The sequence below is a fragment of the Sinocyclocheilus anshuiensis genome, unplaced genomic scaffold (genome assembly GCF_001515605.1).
Source record: "Sinocyclocheilus anshuiensis isolate Anshui unplaced genomic scaffold, SAMN03320099.WGS_v1.1 scaffold438, whole genome shotgun sequence".
In the NCBI taxonomy this organism is placed as follows: domain Eukaryota; kingdom Metazoa; phylum Chordata; class Actinopteri; order Cypriniformes; family Cyprinidae; genus Sinocyclocheilus; species Sinocyclocheilus anshuiensis.
Genome location: NW_015546118.1, coordinates 67,225 through 78,171, shown reverse-complemented (window position 1 = coordinate 78,171; position 10,947 = coordinate 67,225). Strand labels below are relative to the sequence as shown.

The window sequence follows — 10,947 nt, the reverse complement described above, 5'->3', positions numbered from 1 at the left end:
AGTATAGTGTGTATAAGCGAGTAGATTTCAATTTCTGTACAGTCTAATCTCTAATTGTCATACCACTCGAATTTCATAAATTCTTTTAATCCAAAAAGCAAATTATGCTCCCTCCGAACTGGTTGTCTTTAAAATACAAATCTTTTGTAATCCCAGGCTAACTGTTATCTGTAATCAGAAGCACATTTAAAACTGGAATATAATTGATTTCATTCATATGTGTTTCATACACACATAATCCTTTCTGGATTACAATCCGCCATCAAAATGATACATTTAATTATTCTGGCTGCTGTGAGAAAAGGCTATAAACGATCAGCCACCTGCAGGATCCTCACATGCGATAGCCTAGTAGTCGGGACAACTTCTTTATGTTTACAGACGTGACGTAATGACGCAGCAGCATGCTCGAATTTCCCGCGAAACCCTACCCGTGCCACTTAAATGAGAAAACATTATTATAAGCTAACCGTTGTGAAACAGGCTAAAGTAAGGCGATGGTTTTGAACGCTGGCTGGGTATGTACTTGCTCAAATGTTTATTTCGGGTAAATAGGTTACGGACTGCAGCTTTAACTTTATATAAATAACTATTTGTTATTTAAAGAGGTCTCTCGTGCGACATTAGCGTCATACTGACTCTGTTGACATCTACAGTGAGACGCCAGAACTGCAACACAGAGAACCGACCGGAAACAAAGAACTTGAAACAAACGGAAGCCGAGCTGGACAAATACGCTTTGAGAAATGGCGGCCGCTGAAGACGCTAACAGTATACAAAACCCCAGTGGTTCAGAGGCTCCGAAACTGTCGGATTTACTGGACCGGGGCTGGAAGCTGTTTGAAGAGGTGGACACTACAAACGAGCCGAGCAGCTCCAATGCGGTGCAGGTGAAAGTGAAGCGCGCTATCATGCAGCTGGAGGAGGCGACACGGATGATCAATCAGCTGGACCTGTTCAGGTTAGAGGAGCACACACACACACACACACACACGCTAAAACGCCGAGTGTACCCGAGGCGACATATTAAACCGCTCCTGTTATTATCAATGTAGCTGTCAAAGGACAGCGAGCGAGCGAGCGACGCGCTGATAACGAGAACTTTATATTTTGTCTAGTCATTAGTTGCCAATTAAAACAGTAAATGTAAACAGTAAACACTTTCTACAAAAGTGTATGTATTGTTACTCCGTTCTTACAGTTATATAGAGCAGGGGTGTCCAAACTCGGTCCTGGAGGGCCGGTGTCCTGAAGAGTTTAGCTCCAACCCCAATTAAACACACCTGAACCAGCTAATCAAGCTCTTACTAGGCATACTAGAAACCTAAAGGCAGGTGTGTTGAGGCAAGTTGGAGCTAAACTCTGCAGGACACCTGCCCTCCAGGACCGAGTTTGGGCACCCCTGATATAGAGTATGACTCAGCTGTGTACACTGCTTTACACTGAATTGTTGATGTCACATCTTCACTAATTTCCTTATTTGGCTACACAGATAGTGTATTGCACTCATGAATATTACAGGACTACATATTTTTTCTTCCAGAATCTATAATGTCTTTTGTGTGTATTTTGCCTTGTGCTATTAAAATAATAAAATGACAATTAAACTAACATTAAAATTATACATACCGTTCAACAATATATTTGAACATGAGAAACACATTTTGCAAAAAAAACAAAAAAAAAATCCAATGAGTCACATGATCATTACAAAACAACCGCTAAATAAAACTCACAGGAGTATTTATTAATTTCTTTGTTTTTTCTGTAGTCGTAATGAGGCATTGGAGGAAATCTCCACAGCTGACCTGAAGTGCCTGTTGTTGCCGGCTCTTCTGGGAGCGCTCTCCATGAAACAGGTGAACCCCAGCAAGCGTCTGGAGCACGTGCAGGCAGCCCGCGTCTACTTCATGGACTTCCTCCAGAGGTGCAAGGACTATGATGTGTGTAGTTTTCAGCTGCCCAGAGCCAGCGAGAACACAGCAGACACTCCTACTGAGGAGCAGACCAATCCATCAGTCCCGATGTCAGTGGCACAGCCAGACCTCATCGAAATGGCAACACAAAGACAAGCCAAAATAGAGTGGTGGGTTGGCACTGAATATTTGTTACCATGCAATTATTTTATATATACACTGGGGTAAGATATTTAAAGATGTTTTTAAATTAAGTGTCTTATGCTCACCAAGGCTGCATTTATTTTATAAAAAAAATACAGTAAAAAATGATGATTGTGAAACTGTTTTCTGTTTTAATAATATAGTTTCATATATAATATTTTTTATTGTAATATATGCTGATTTGGTGCTCCAGAAACATTTCTTAGTATTAATAATGTTGTGCTTCTTATATTTTGGTGGAAACTGATACATTTTTTTGTTCAGGGTTCTCTGATGAATAGAAAGTTCAAAAGAACAGCGTTTATTTGAAATGTTTTGTCACATTATAAATGTTATTTTTGATCTGTTTAAACTGTCCTTGCTGAATAAAAACATTATTTTAAAATCACATTTGAATGATAGTGTATATGTTAATATTTGTACAAGGTTGGTGTCTTTTCCATCAGTTGTGCTAATGTTTGTGTAACATTCATGTGTGGCATATTTACTCTGTAAATTGTTTCCAGGTTTAAGCAGCGTAAGGAGACAGAAGCCAAGCTGAGTGAGATCAGGGGGCTGGTTGAATCTGGCTCAGCCGATGAAGAGGTGGTGAGAGATTTTTACCTGCTGCATGTACGCAGGTGGGTCACACTAGCAATTGAGGAGATCGACTCTATCAACCAGGAGATGGAGATTCTGAAACGGATGGAGCTTTTCAAGCAGGTGTTTGATTGCCACATGAATCGCATCTGTGTTTTTTTTGTGTGAATGATGTGGTTGCATATCTACCGCTCAACCTACCTCTGATTTACTGCAGAAAATATATATTAATCAGTGTTGGGGAGTAACTAGTTACATGTAATGGAATTACGTAATTTAATTACAAAATTAATTTTGTTACACTTTATTTTATGGTGTCCTTGTTATAGTGTAATTATACATTTCAGTACTGAGTAATATTAATTAACTACATGTACTTACTATATGGTTAGGATTAGGGTTTGGTTTAGGGTTACTTACATGTAATTATGCATAACCATAAATGTAATTGTAATCAAGTTACTGAGAAAAAACGTGTAATTAAATTAGTTAATTATGAAAATGTTAACCCACACACACAAATTTAATTGATTTCGTTTATAAATTGCATTGACTGCTCTAGAATACGAGACACCAATGTTGCAGGAGTTTAGGACACATGCTTATTCGATAACTGTTTTATTTCCTATTTGGGTTTATATATATGCTTTTTTTTTTTTAGATGTTCTTTCCAAGGCATTGTTAGATGCCAGTGTTTCCTATCATAGCTATGCAAATATTTGATTTAAAAAACACTGTCGTAGCTATTTAATTATTTCTTATGATTTTAAATCTGTATTTAACTTCTGAATGATCTCAATGTACAAAGAGGTGCTAAAGTCTTATTTTGTGGCTGTGCTTTAAAATTAAATTATTATTATCTTAATTCAAGTGATGAAGGCTTTTAAAAGTCTGACAGTAATCAGTGTTGTGTACTACTGTAAGGTTAACCCTGCCTGGTTTAAATGTTTGAATGTGATTAACAGTTAAAAACATTAGAAATTTTGTCTTTGCTACAGTGTAATTATACATTTAAGTACTGAGTAATATTAATTAACTACATGTACTTACTATATAGTTATGGTTAGGATTAGGGTTTGGTTTAATGTTACTTGCATGTAATTATGCATCATTTATTGTTATTATAATAGTAAGTACATGTAACAAGGATACCCTAAAATAAACTGTTACCGAAATTTTGTTAAAGTAATAGAAATAGTCACACTACTTATTACATTTTAAATAGAGTAACTTGTAATCTGTACCGTTACATTTCCAAAATAACCTTCCCAACACTGATCATAATTTAAATATTTAAATTGATTGATAGCCTTATTAATAATTGTTTGTTTCTGTAGAGCGCCCCCCAGCCATCTCCACCTAAAAGACCACCCATGAAGCCTTTTATCCTGACTAAGGATGCTGTGCAGGCAAAGTACGTGTGCATTTGAGTGTGTGAAGTTCAGTGCTGCAGTATTAGTTTGTGTGATTTTTTTTTTTTTTTTTCTTGAATGTTTTGCAGAGTGTTTGGTGCAGGGTATCCCAGTCTTCCCACCATGACAGTGGATGATTGGTATGAGCAGCACCGGCGGCAAGGATGTTTACCTGACCAGGGCATACCACGCAGTGCAGGTGCTTACATACATATTGAGTGCTTTTGCAGAACATAGATTATATTTAGAATGTATTAACGGATGATTAAATGATTTTGTCCCGCAGTCTTACTTTCACTTAGCTCAGTTTTAGCTCAGATCGTCAAGTGGCTCTGTCTTTCCACCTCAGCAGATGGTGATGTAGAGGAAGATGAGAGAGCAGAAAGAGAGACGAAGGAAGAGAACGATGATGAAGAGGCACTGCAGAAGGCACGTGACTGGGACGACTGGAAGGACACACACCGGAGAGGATACGGCAACCGCAAAAACATGGGTTGATCTGATTTCACACACTCACATACACACGCATCCCTTCAGTTCCTTCCAATAAACCTCCCAATGCTGCCAATATGTGACATGGACACAACAGAGAGTGGCACTGTAGTGGTTAGTTAAGGTGGTTCCTTTTTTTTTCTAAACCGAGTTTGCGTATTTGACATTCTTTTATATGTCTCTATGTAAATCTTGGTGAGCTTAAATGAGACCTTAAACCCCTGAGCATCTTGGAGACGGCTGTTTGGGCGTCACCCTTTCCTACACGATTAAAAGTTTGCCTTTTCATGGATGTTGTTTTGAGTGCAGCATTTCTACAGAAGTGTTCCCTGTACTGTCAGCTTTTAGAGTCAAAATCAGTTGACTCAGAAGGACATTGTCACCCACATAATTACACCTAATGTGCTGTTTGATTTGAAGCCAGTTAAGACTGCATGTTCGTTAAGTATTAGCCGATATTGCTAGGCCTCGTCTGTTTCAGAAGAGATACTTCAGTGAAGACGGTTCTGAAAGAGCATTTAGAACTAATATCAGCACTTGCATGGATCTGACAATGTGGTTCAGAATTGCTGAAGAAACTGTGGGATGTTGAAACAAACTGTCTAGACTGCCGTTTTAATCTGAAATGTATTTATCTGCCAGCTTTGCTTTTCTTTTGGAAAACTCATTGTGAGGTCAACTTTCAGTTCTTCAGTAAACAAAGAGAAATCAACTATCAATCTGAGGTCTCTAGTAATAATGCTTGCTTTGTGATTTAATACAAAACATTTCAAATGTATTATCAGCATAACAATTTGAGAGACATTGAATTGAAAAAAGGAACATGAATTTAGGATTATTCGGTATGTCCTTGTTTTAATGACAGCAATCAACTTTACAAGTGCAAAAGCTGATGATCCAAAATGACAACCAAAAATCTGGTATTTTTTATATGCCATTCATAATTGAGTTGAGAATGCCTTTTTAAACTCCAAATAAATTTCGGAATTTCAAGTGAGGAAGCAAACAGGTTGCAGAATTGCATTTGTATTTAATGTAGGAAAGAATTAAATTTTTTACTATTTTAATTTTTCAATATAAATCACCCAGTATAAACATATTTACAGCTGATAATAGAGATCAGATTTAAAGTAGGAAATAAAAGTTGTTTTCCGTAAATTCCTCGTGTCATTCCCATTCAACATCCTGGCCAAGTCTTTATTGTATAACTTTTGTTTCTTCCATTGTTCAAAATTCTAAAAATATATTTTCTGTTTTAACAGAAAAAATCTTTTTTTTTTTTTTTAAATCTAGTATCGTAGACTTAATTGGGGTCGTGGAAATCCATTGCGGAGGTTTCCATGCTCAGAGGAACCATAGAGTGGTGCAGGAGAATAGGGCTGGTTGTGTTTCTGTTGGAACGATAAAGAGCAGAAGGATGATTTATTTAAGGAGAAGACCTATGCTCATCCACAGTAAGCTTATATCTTATCAGAGCACTGCTTCAGAATTGCTCATGTGCTGTATATTGTACCATAATATCCCCATGGAGGAAAACAAATAAACTCATAAACGTTTACTAATCAGTTTCTGAAACTGAAATGTTTAATCTTGAACCATACCAGGTCACCATATGTGTGTGAAGGGACACGTGGTCTGTAATCACTGTGGTGGTCTGCAGAAGGACTGTGCTCTTCATAGGGGTTTCGGCTGGGTGAATCTCTAGCATAAGGGTTGCTAACAATCTGACCCCGAACTGCGCCATTGCTACAATCACGCAAATGCACAACACAAAAACCACTTAATTAAACGCCAGGATGTGGAATACAAAACATGGAGACTAAGATTTTCACTTTATGATCTTAATATAAATATACATACAGACATATTTTGCCAGAGAATCTGCTGTGAAATCATATGAGCTCTTAATCATTTTAAGTAGAATTATCAATTACCTGTAGGGCTGCACAGGACCTCCCATGGGAGGGTCACGCATCCCGGTGTACATGCTGTGGAGACAATCAAAGTGACATTTAAGAGACAGATTCTTCATGATCCAACAAGCATTTTAATTCAGTCAAATCAGCTTTATTTCTAAAGCACTTTATACAATACGGATTGCTTCAAAGCAGCTCCACAGTATTAAACCGGAAATCAGCAGAATCATTAATGGAAACTCAATTACAGAAACAAGCCAAATTCTCTAATAGGATAATAGTGTCATAAAATGTATCAATTATGAAAAAATAAAGCAGTTCTACAGATGGCAGCATTGCTATTCAACTTGAGTCAGTTGATTCAGTTCAGTTCAAACCGACTCTTAACTCAGCCTCATGAGCAGTTTTACATGCTAATTAATCGTATGCTAAATATGCCAGATTATCTGATAGTTAGTGTTTTGTCAATGGAGAGCAATGAAGAATTTAGTTCACACTTAAAAACATGGTTTAATTTATCTACCAATGTCATACTGTACAGTCATGGCCAAAAGACATAAATGTGTTTTGCAAAGTTTGCTGCTTCAGTATTTGTAGATTATTTTTCTTGTTTCTACATGTTTCCACATGTTTCTATGGTATACTGAAAAACAATGATAAGCATATCATAAGTTTTAAAGGCTTTTATTGGCAAAAAATATATAATGAGTCAATATTTACAGTGTTGACCCTTGTTCTTCATAACCTCTGCAATTCACTCTGGCATGCTGGATATATGCTTCTGGGCCAAATCCTGACTGATGGCGATCCATTCTTGCCTTATTAGTTCTCGGAGTCGATCACAATTTGTGGGCTTCTGCTTGTCAACTCGCCTTTTGAGGAATGTACTCTTTTCTTGAATATACTCGCCTTTTGAGGACTGACCTGGACACTCTGGGACGTCCTGTAGACTTCTTCACTGCAGTCGAACCTCTCTCCTTGAAGTTCTTGATGATCTGGTACATGATTCTTTCAGGTGCAATTTTCTTTGTAGCAATTTTGATGCAAAGCAATGATGGCTGCATGTGTTTCTTTGGAGGTAACCATTGCTAACAAGAACACAATGATTGGAAGCGCTTCTTCCCTCCTTTTATAGCAATCAGTCTGCTCTTACAATCTAATTAGTATATTAACCTGACTAGTACTCATTCACACTTTCACATGTGCTGCTGATATGATTACTCAATTAATGTTAGCTGGTCATTTTGTGTCAGGATCGAAAAACAGGGAAATTAGGTTTTTTGTGAAAAGTTCATTTTTTGGACAATTAAGCTTTTAGCAGTTATTTCAAATGCATCTGATCACTCTACACAATAATCTAGAAACAATGTGAATGAACACCACAACAGCTTAAGCAGCAAACTTTGCAAAACACAAAATTTATGTCACTGCCAAAACTTTCGGCCATGACTGTACACCTACCTGTTTGGCTCACGAGGTCGTCCATCAGGCATGATGTCAACAGATGGGCGCATACCACTGGATAGACTATATTAAAATACATAATGCAGCAAATAAAGTATATAAACAAAATTACAGTCCAACCACTGCAGTGATCCGAAATATAAAGAGATCAGTGGTTCAAACACATTCAGGATTAATTTCACTATAATTATTAGCAGGCCTGTCATAGATATATTGATGTACACAGCCAGGTAACATTGTGACAGTGCTAGTTGTAGTGATATCTAAATATATGTAAGAGACAGCTAACCATGTTGATTCAATGGCTATTCAATAATTTAAGTAACATTGACTATGTACCTATAGGGCCGAGCAGGACCTCCCATTTGAGGATCACGCATCCCACTTGATATGCTGCAGAGACAAAGCAATTAAAAATAAAAAGGACTAAACAAAAACAACAACAGACAAAATTATATTCACAAATTCATTAACTAAAAAAAGGGGGGAAAAAGATGATTCTATGCTAATCTAAATCGCACAAAAATACTACGAGGCTTTATATAGGAAACTATTAAGGCAGGACACCACAGGTGAATAGGGTAAAAATTTTAACTAAAACATCAGTTAATTAATAAGTGCAATTATTTTGTATTACACGTTTTCTGAAATGCAATGTTCAAAAATGCAAATTATGTATCATATAAAGTTTGGCATAATATTGCATAGATTCTCAAATATCTGAACATTTTGTTGATGTATTAGAAACAGCTCTTTTAAAGATATATATTGTAACTGAACTCTACAGATGCAAATAGATCAAGTGTAATTTGGATGTTTTCATGCCACTACTCTGAAAGAACTCTTAATTATTTTTATGCCTTAAAATAATACTAATTCTAATCAGATAAAAATCACATACGGGTGGTTGGGCATGGCTGTCATGGGAATATGACCTTGTTGTACAGGTCTCATGTTAGGGGGAGGCTGACCCTTTGAAAGCAAGACAAAAGGCAGAAAAAAATGAGAGATCACAAGACCATGTGCATTTTAATACTTGGCAGATCACTCAAGAAGGTAATATATCGATACACCTGTCAGATCCGTCAGACTTAAAAAATGTCTTATGCTGTGTTTTTTATGACTTCCAAAGGCATTTCCAGATAGATCCATGTTTCTGATTAAGATTATGGGAACCCTGTGCTGTTGCTATCAATCATCAACACACATCGAGTAGACTCACATTCATATCAGAAGCAAAAGCAACACCAGGGAACAAGTCCTGCTCTTTAGAGGCTGTCTTGGATGTCGTCATTCCTTCACTGAACACAAACATGCACAGAGACAGAATGAATTACTTGTTAAACATAACATTTAATGACTTAATGAGCATCATGGGCTTTAAGTCATATTTTTTAATCACACTCATAAAGTCAGGCTATGCAAGACATAAAGATTCGCATGATGCTATTCAGAATCAATAAAGCTACATTTAATTACATTAAAAGGACTTCTAGAGTTGTGTTTGTCATTCTCACCCTGTGTGGCTCTTGTTTGATGGCAACATCATCACATAAACAACCACCCCAACCAACACAGCGAGTGTGAGACCAGGCAGAGATGCTACCAGGGCAAAGGTCACAACTGTCCATTTCTGAGAGCAGTCTTCATTAATGTAAAACTCACCTTTTTGACTGTTGCACCTACACAGAGAACAGTGGAAAGGAGTGAAGCTTGTGTTTAAACTACTGTGTAGAGTATCACAGAAAAGTCATCTGTAAGGAGCAGATTACCGACAGAATGGTTGTCCCTCGAAACAGATACATCTGCTAATTTTCTCATCACAGATCGCCCCACCATTCAGACATTGGTTAAAGTTAATAACATTATTACTGGCTGAAGAACACACATACAGAATCTACAGTAAGATCATTAGTTTGCATATAATGTATCAACTATTTTTAAAAGATACTACATAACCATTTCAACATATTTGAACCTTTTTTTGAACACACACTTACGGTCTGGTGTCTGTCCAGTTGCCTCATTAGTAACAAACAAGATGAAACACACGTACAGTAAGACCTTCATCTTTTAGTTCCCACACACACGAACTCCACCAGTGGCACTTGTATAAAAGGCTCTTTGCACCTGACGGGGGTATTTATGGTGTTACACACACCCAACACAGTGAGAGCTGGAGCATGCGCAAACACTCACCAACACACTGTGTATGTGAAACTCTTGCAGTTTTCAGCAGATATTTGCCAGTGTGGACATGTGATTCCCACCCCCATTAATTCACTTCAGTGGGCTTTTGGTGGATTGGATTAACATTAATGAAGCCATGAACTTATAAAAGTTATAAAACTCATAAAAGTTATAATTAAAATTATATTTTAAATAGTTTTAGATGGTGTGTATCATGTCACAATGCAGGACATTTATCAGTTTAATTTTTTAACGATCATTCTTTTTCTCTTTTTTTTCCTGATATTTAGGCTCACATGCTCACAAACATACTACCATTCAAAAGTGAATACTAATCAGCAAGAACTCAAAAGTCAATAAAAAAAAAGTAAAGACATTTATAATGTTACAAATGAGTTCTATTTTAAATAAATGCTGTTCTTTTTAACTTTTAATCAAATAATCCTGGAAAAAAAAATTACGGTTTCCACAAAAATGTTAAGCAGCACAACATTAAAATGAGTAAGAAATTATTCTTGAGCACCAAATCAGCATATTAGAATGAATGCATTTTAAAGTATATTCAAGTAAAAAAACATAATTTGAAATTGTATTATTTCATACATTAGTTTTACTGTATTTTTGATTTTATGCTCACCATAAGAGATTTCCCTAAAAAAGATAAAATCTTAACGAACCACAAACTTGAACAGTAGCGTAAATCAGGTGGTGCCACACTGCAGGACTGATGAAAATGAAACACCTACAATTCCTGCAGGTACTGAGACTTGCAAC

The 10,947-nt window shown here is 36.7% G+C and overlaps 2 protein-coding genes across 4 annotated transcripts; one reads left to right on the top strand and one right to left on the bottom strand.

Annotated features, from left to right (window-relative positions):
• Nucleotides 1-648: 648 nt before the first annotated feature.
• LOC107700909 (immunoglobulin-binding protein 1-like) lies at nt 649-4,743 on the top strand. 2 transcript variants are annotated; one of them, XM_016502755.1, is made up of 6 exons: nt 649-961; nt 1,772-2,086; nt 2,627-2,822; nt 4,037-4,113; nt 4,201-4,310; nt 4,464-4,743. In XM_016502755.1, the coding sequence occupies exons 1-6, from the start codon at nt 747-749 to the stop codon at nt 4,607-4,609; spliced, it is 1,059 nt and encodes a 352-aa protein (XP_016358241.1). In that variant the 5' UTR covers nt 649-746; the 3' UTR covers nt 4,610-4,743. The 2 variants fall into 2 exon arrangements, with proteins under 2 accessions (XP_016358241.1, XP_016358240.1); XM_016502754.1 differs by having other exon boundaries at nt 4,461-4,743.
• Nucleotides 4,744-4,834: 91 nt separating this feature from the next.
• LOC107700910 (uncharacterized) lies at nt 4,835-10,125 on the bottom strand. Of its 2 annotated transcripts, XM_016502756.1 has the most exons (9): nt 9,984-10,125; nt 9,756-9,858; nt 9,501-9,665; nt 9,206-9,284; nt 8,894-8,955; nt 8,323-8,376; nt 6,538-6,591; nt 6,205-6,349; nt 4,835-5,994 (listed from the first exon to the last, which is right to left on the bottom strand). In XM_016502756.1, the coding sequence occupies exons 1-9, from the start codon at nt 10,051-10,053 to the stop codon at nt 5,893-5,895; spliced, it is 834 nt and encodes a 277-aa protein (XP_016358242.1). In that variant the 5' UTR covers nt 10,054-10,125; the 3' UTR covers nt 4,835-5,892. The 2 variants fall into 2 exon arrangements, with proteins under 2 accessions (XP_016358242.1, XP_016358243.1); XM_016502757.1 differs by lacking the exon at nt 9,756-9,858 and having other exon boundaries at nt 9,984-10,052.
• Nucleotides 10,126-10,947: the final 822 nt, after the last annotated feature.

Excerpts from the sequence above, each read along its gene's own strand:
- LOC107700909 (XM_016502754.1), top strand. The coding sequence starts at position 747 with ATGGCGGCCGCTGAAGACGCTAACAGTATACAAAACCCCAGTGGTTCA. Across the intron at positions 962-1,771 it reads AATCAGCTGGACCTGTTCAG|TCGTAATGAGGCATTGGAGG; the intron begins GTTAGAGGAGCA and ends TTTTTTCTGTAG. Across the intron at positions 2,087-2,626 it reads AGACAAGCCAAAATAGAGTG|GTTTAAGCAGCGTAAGGAGA; the intron begins GTGGGTTGGCAC and ends AATTGTTTCCAG.
- LOC107700910 (XM_016502756.1), bottom strand. The coding sequence starts at position 10,053 with ATGAAGGTCTTACTGTACGTGTGTTTCATCTTGTTTGTTACTAATGAG. Across the intron at positions 9,666-9,755 it reads GAGGGACAACCATTCTGTCG|GTGCAACAGTCAAAAAGGTG; the intron begins GTAATCTGCTCC and ends TTCTCTGTGTAG. Across the intron at positions 8,377-8,893 it reads ATTCCCATGACAGCCATGCC|CATATCAAGTGGGATGCGTG; the intron begins CAACCACCCGTA and ends TTGTCTCTGCAG.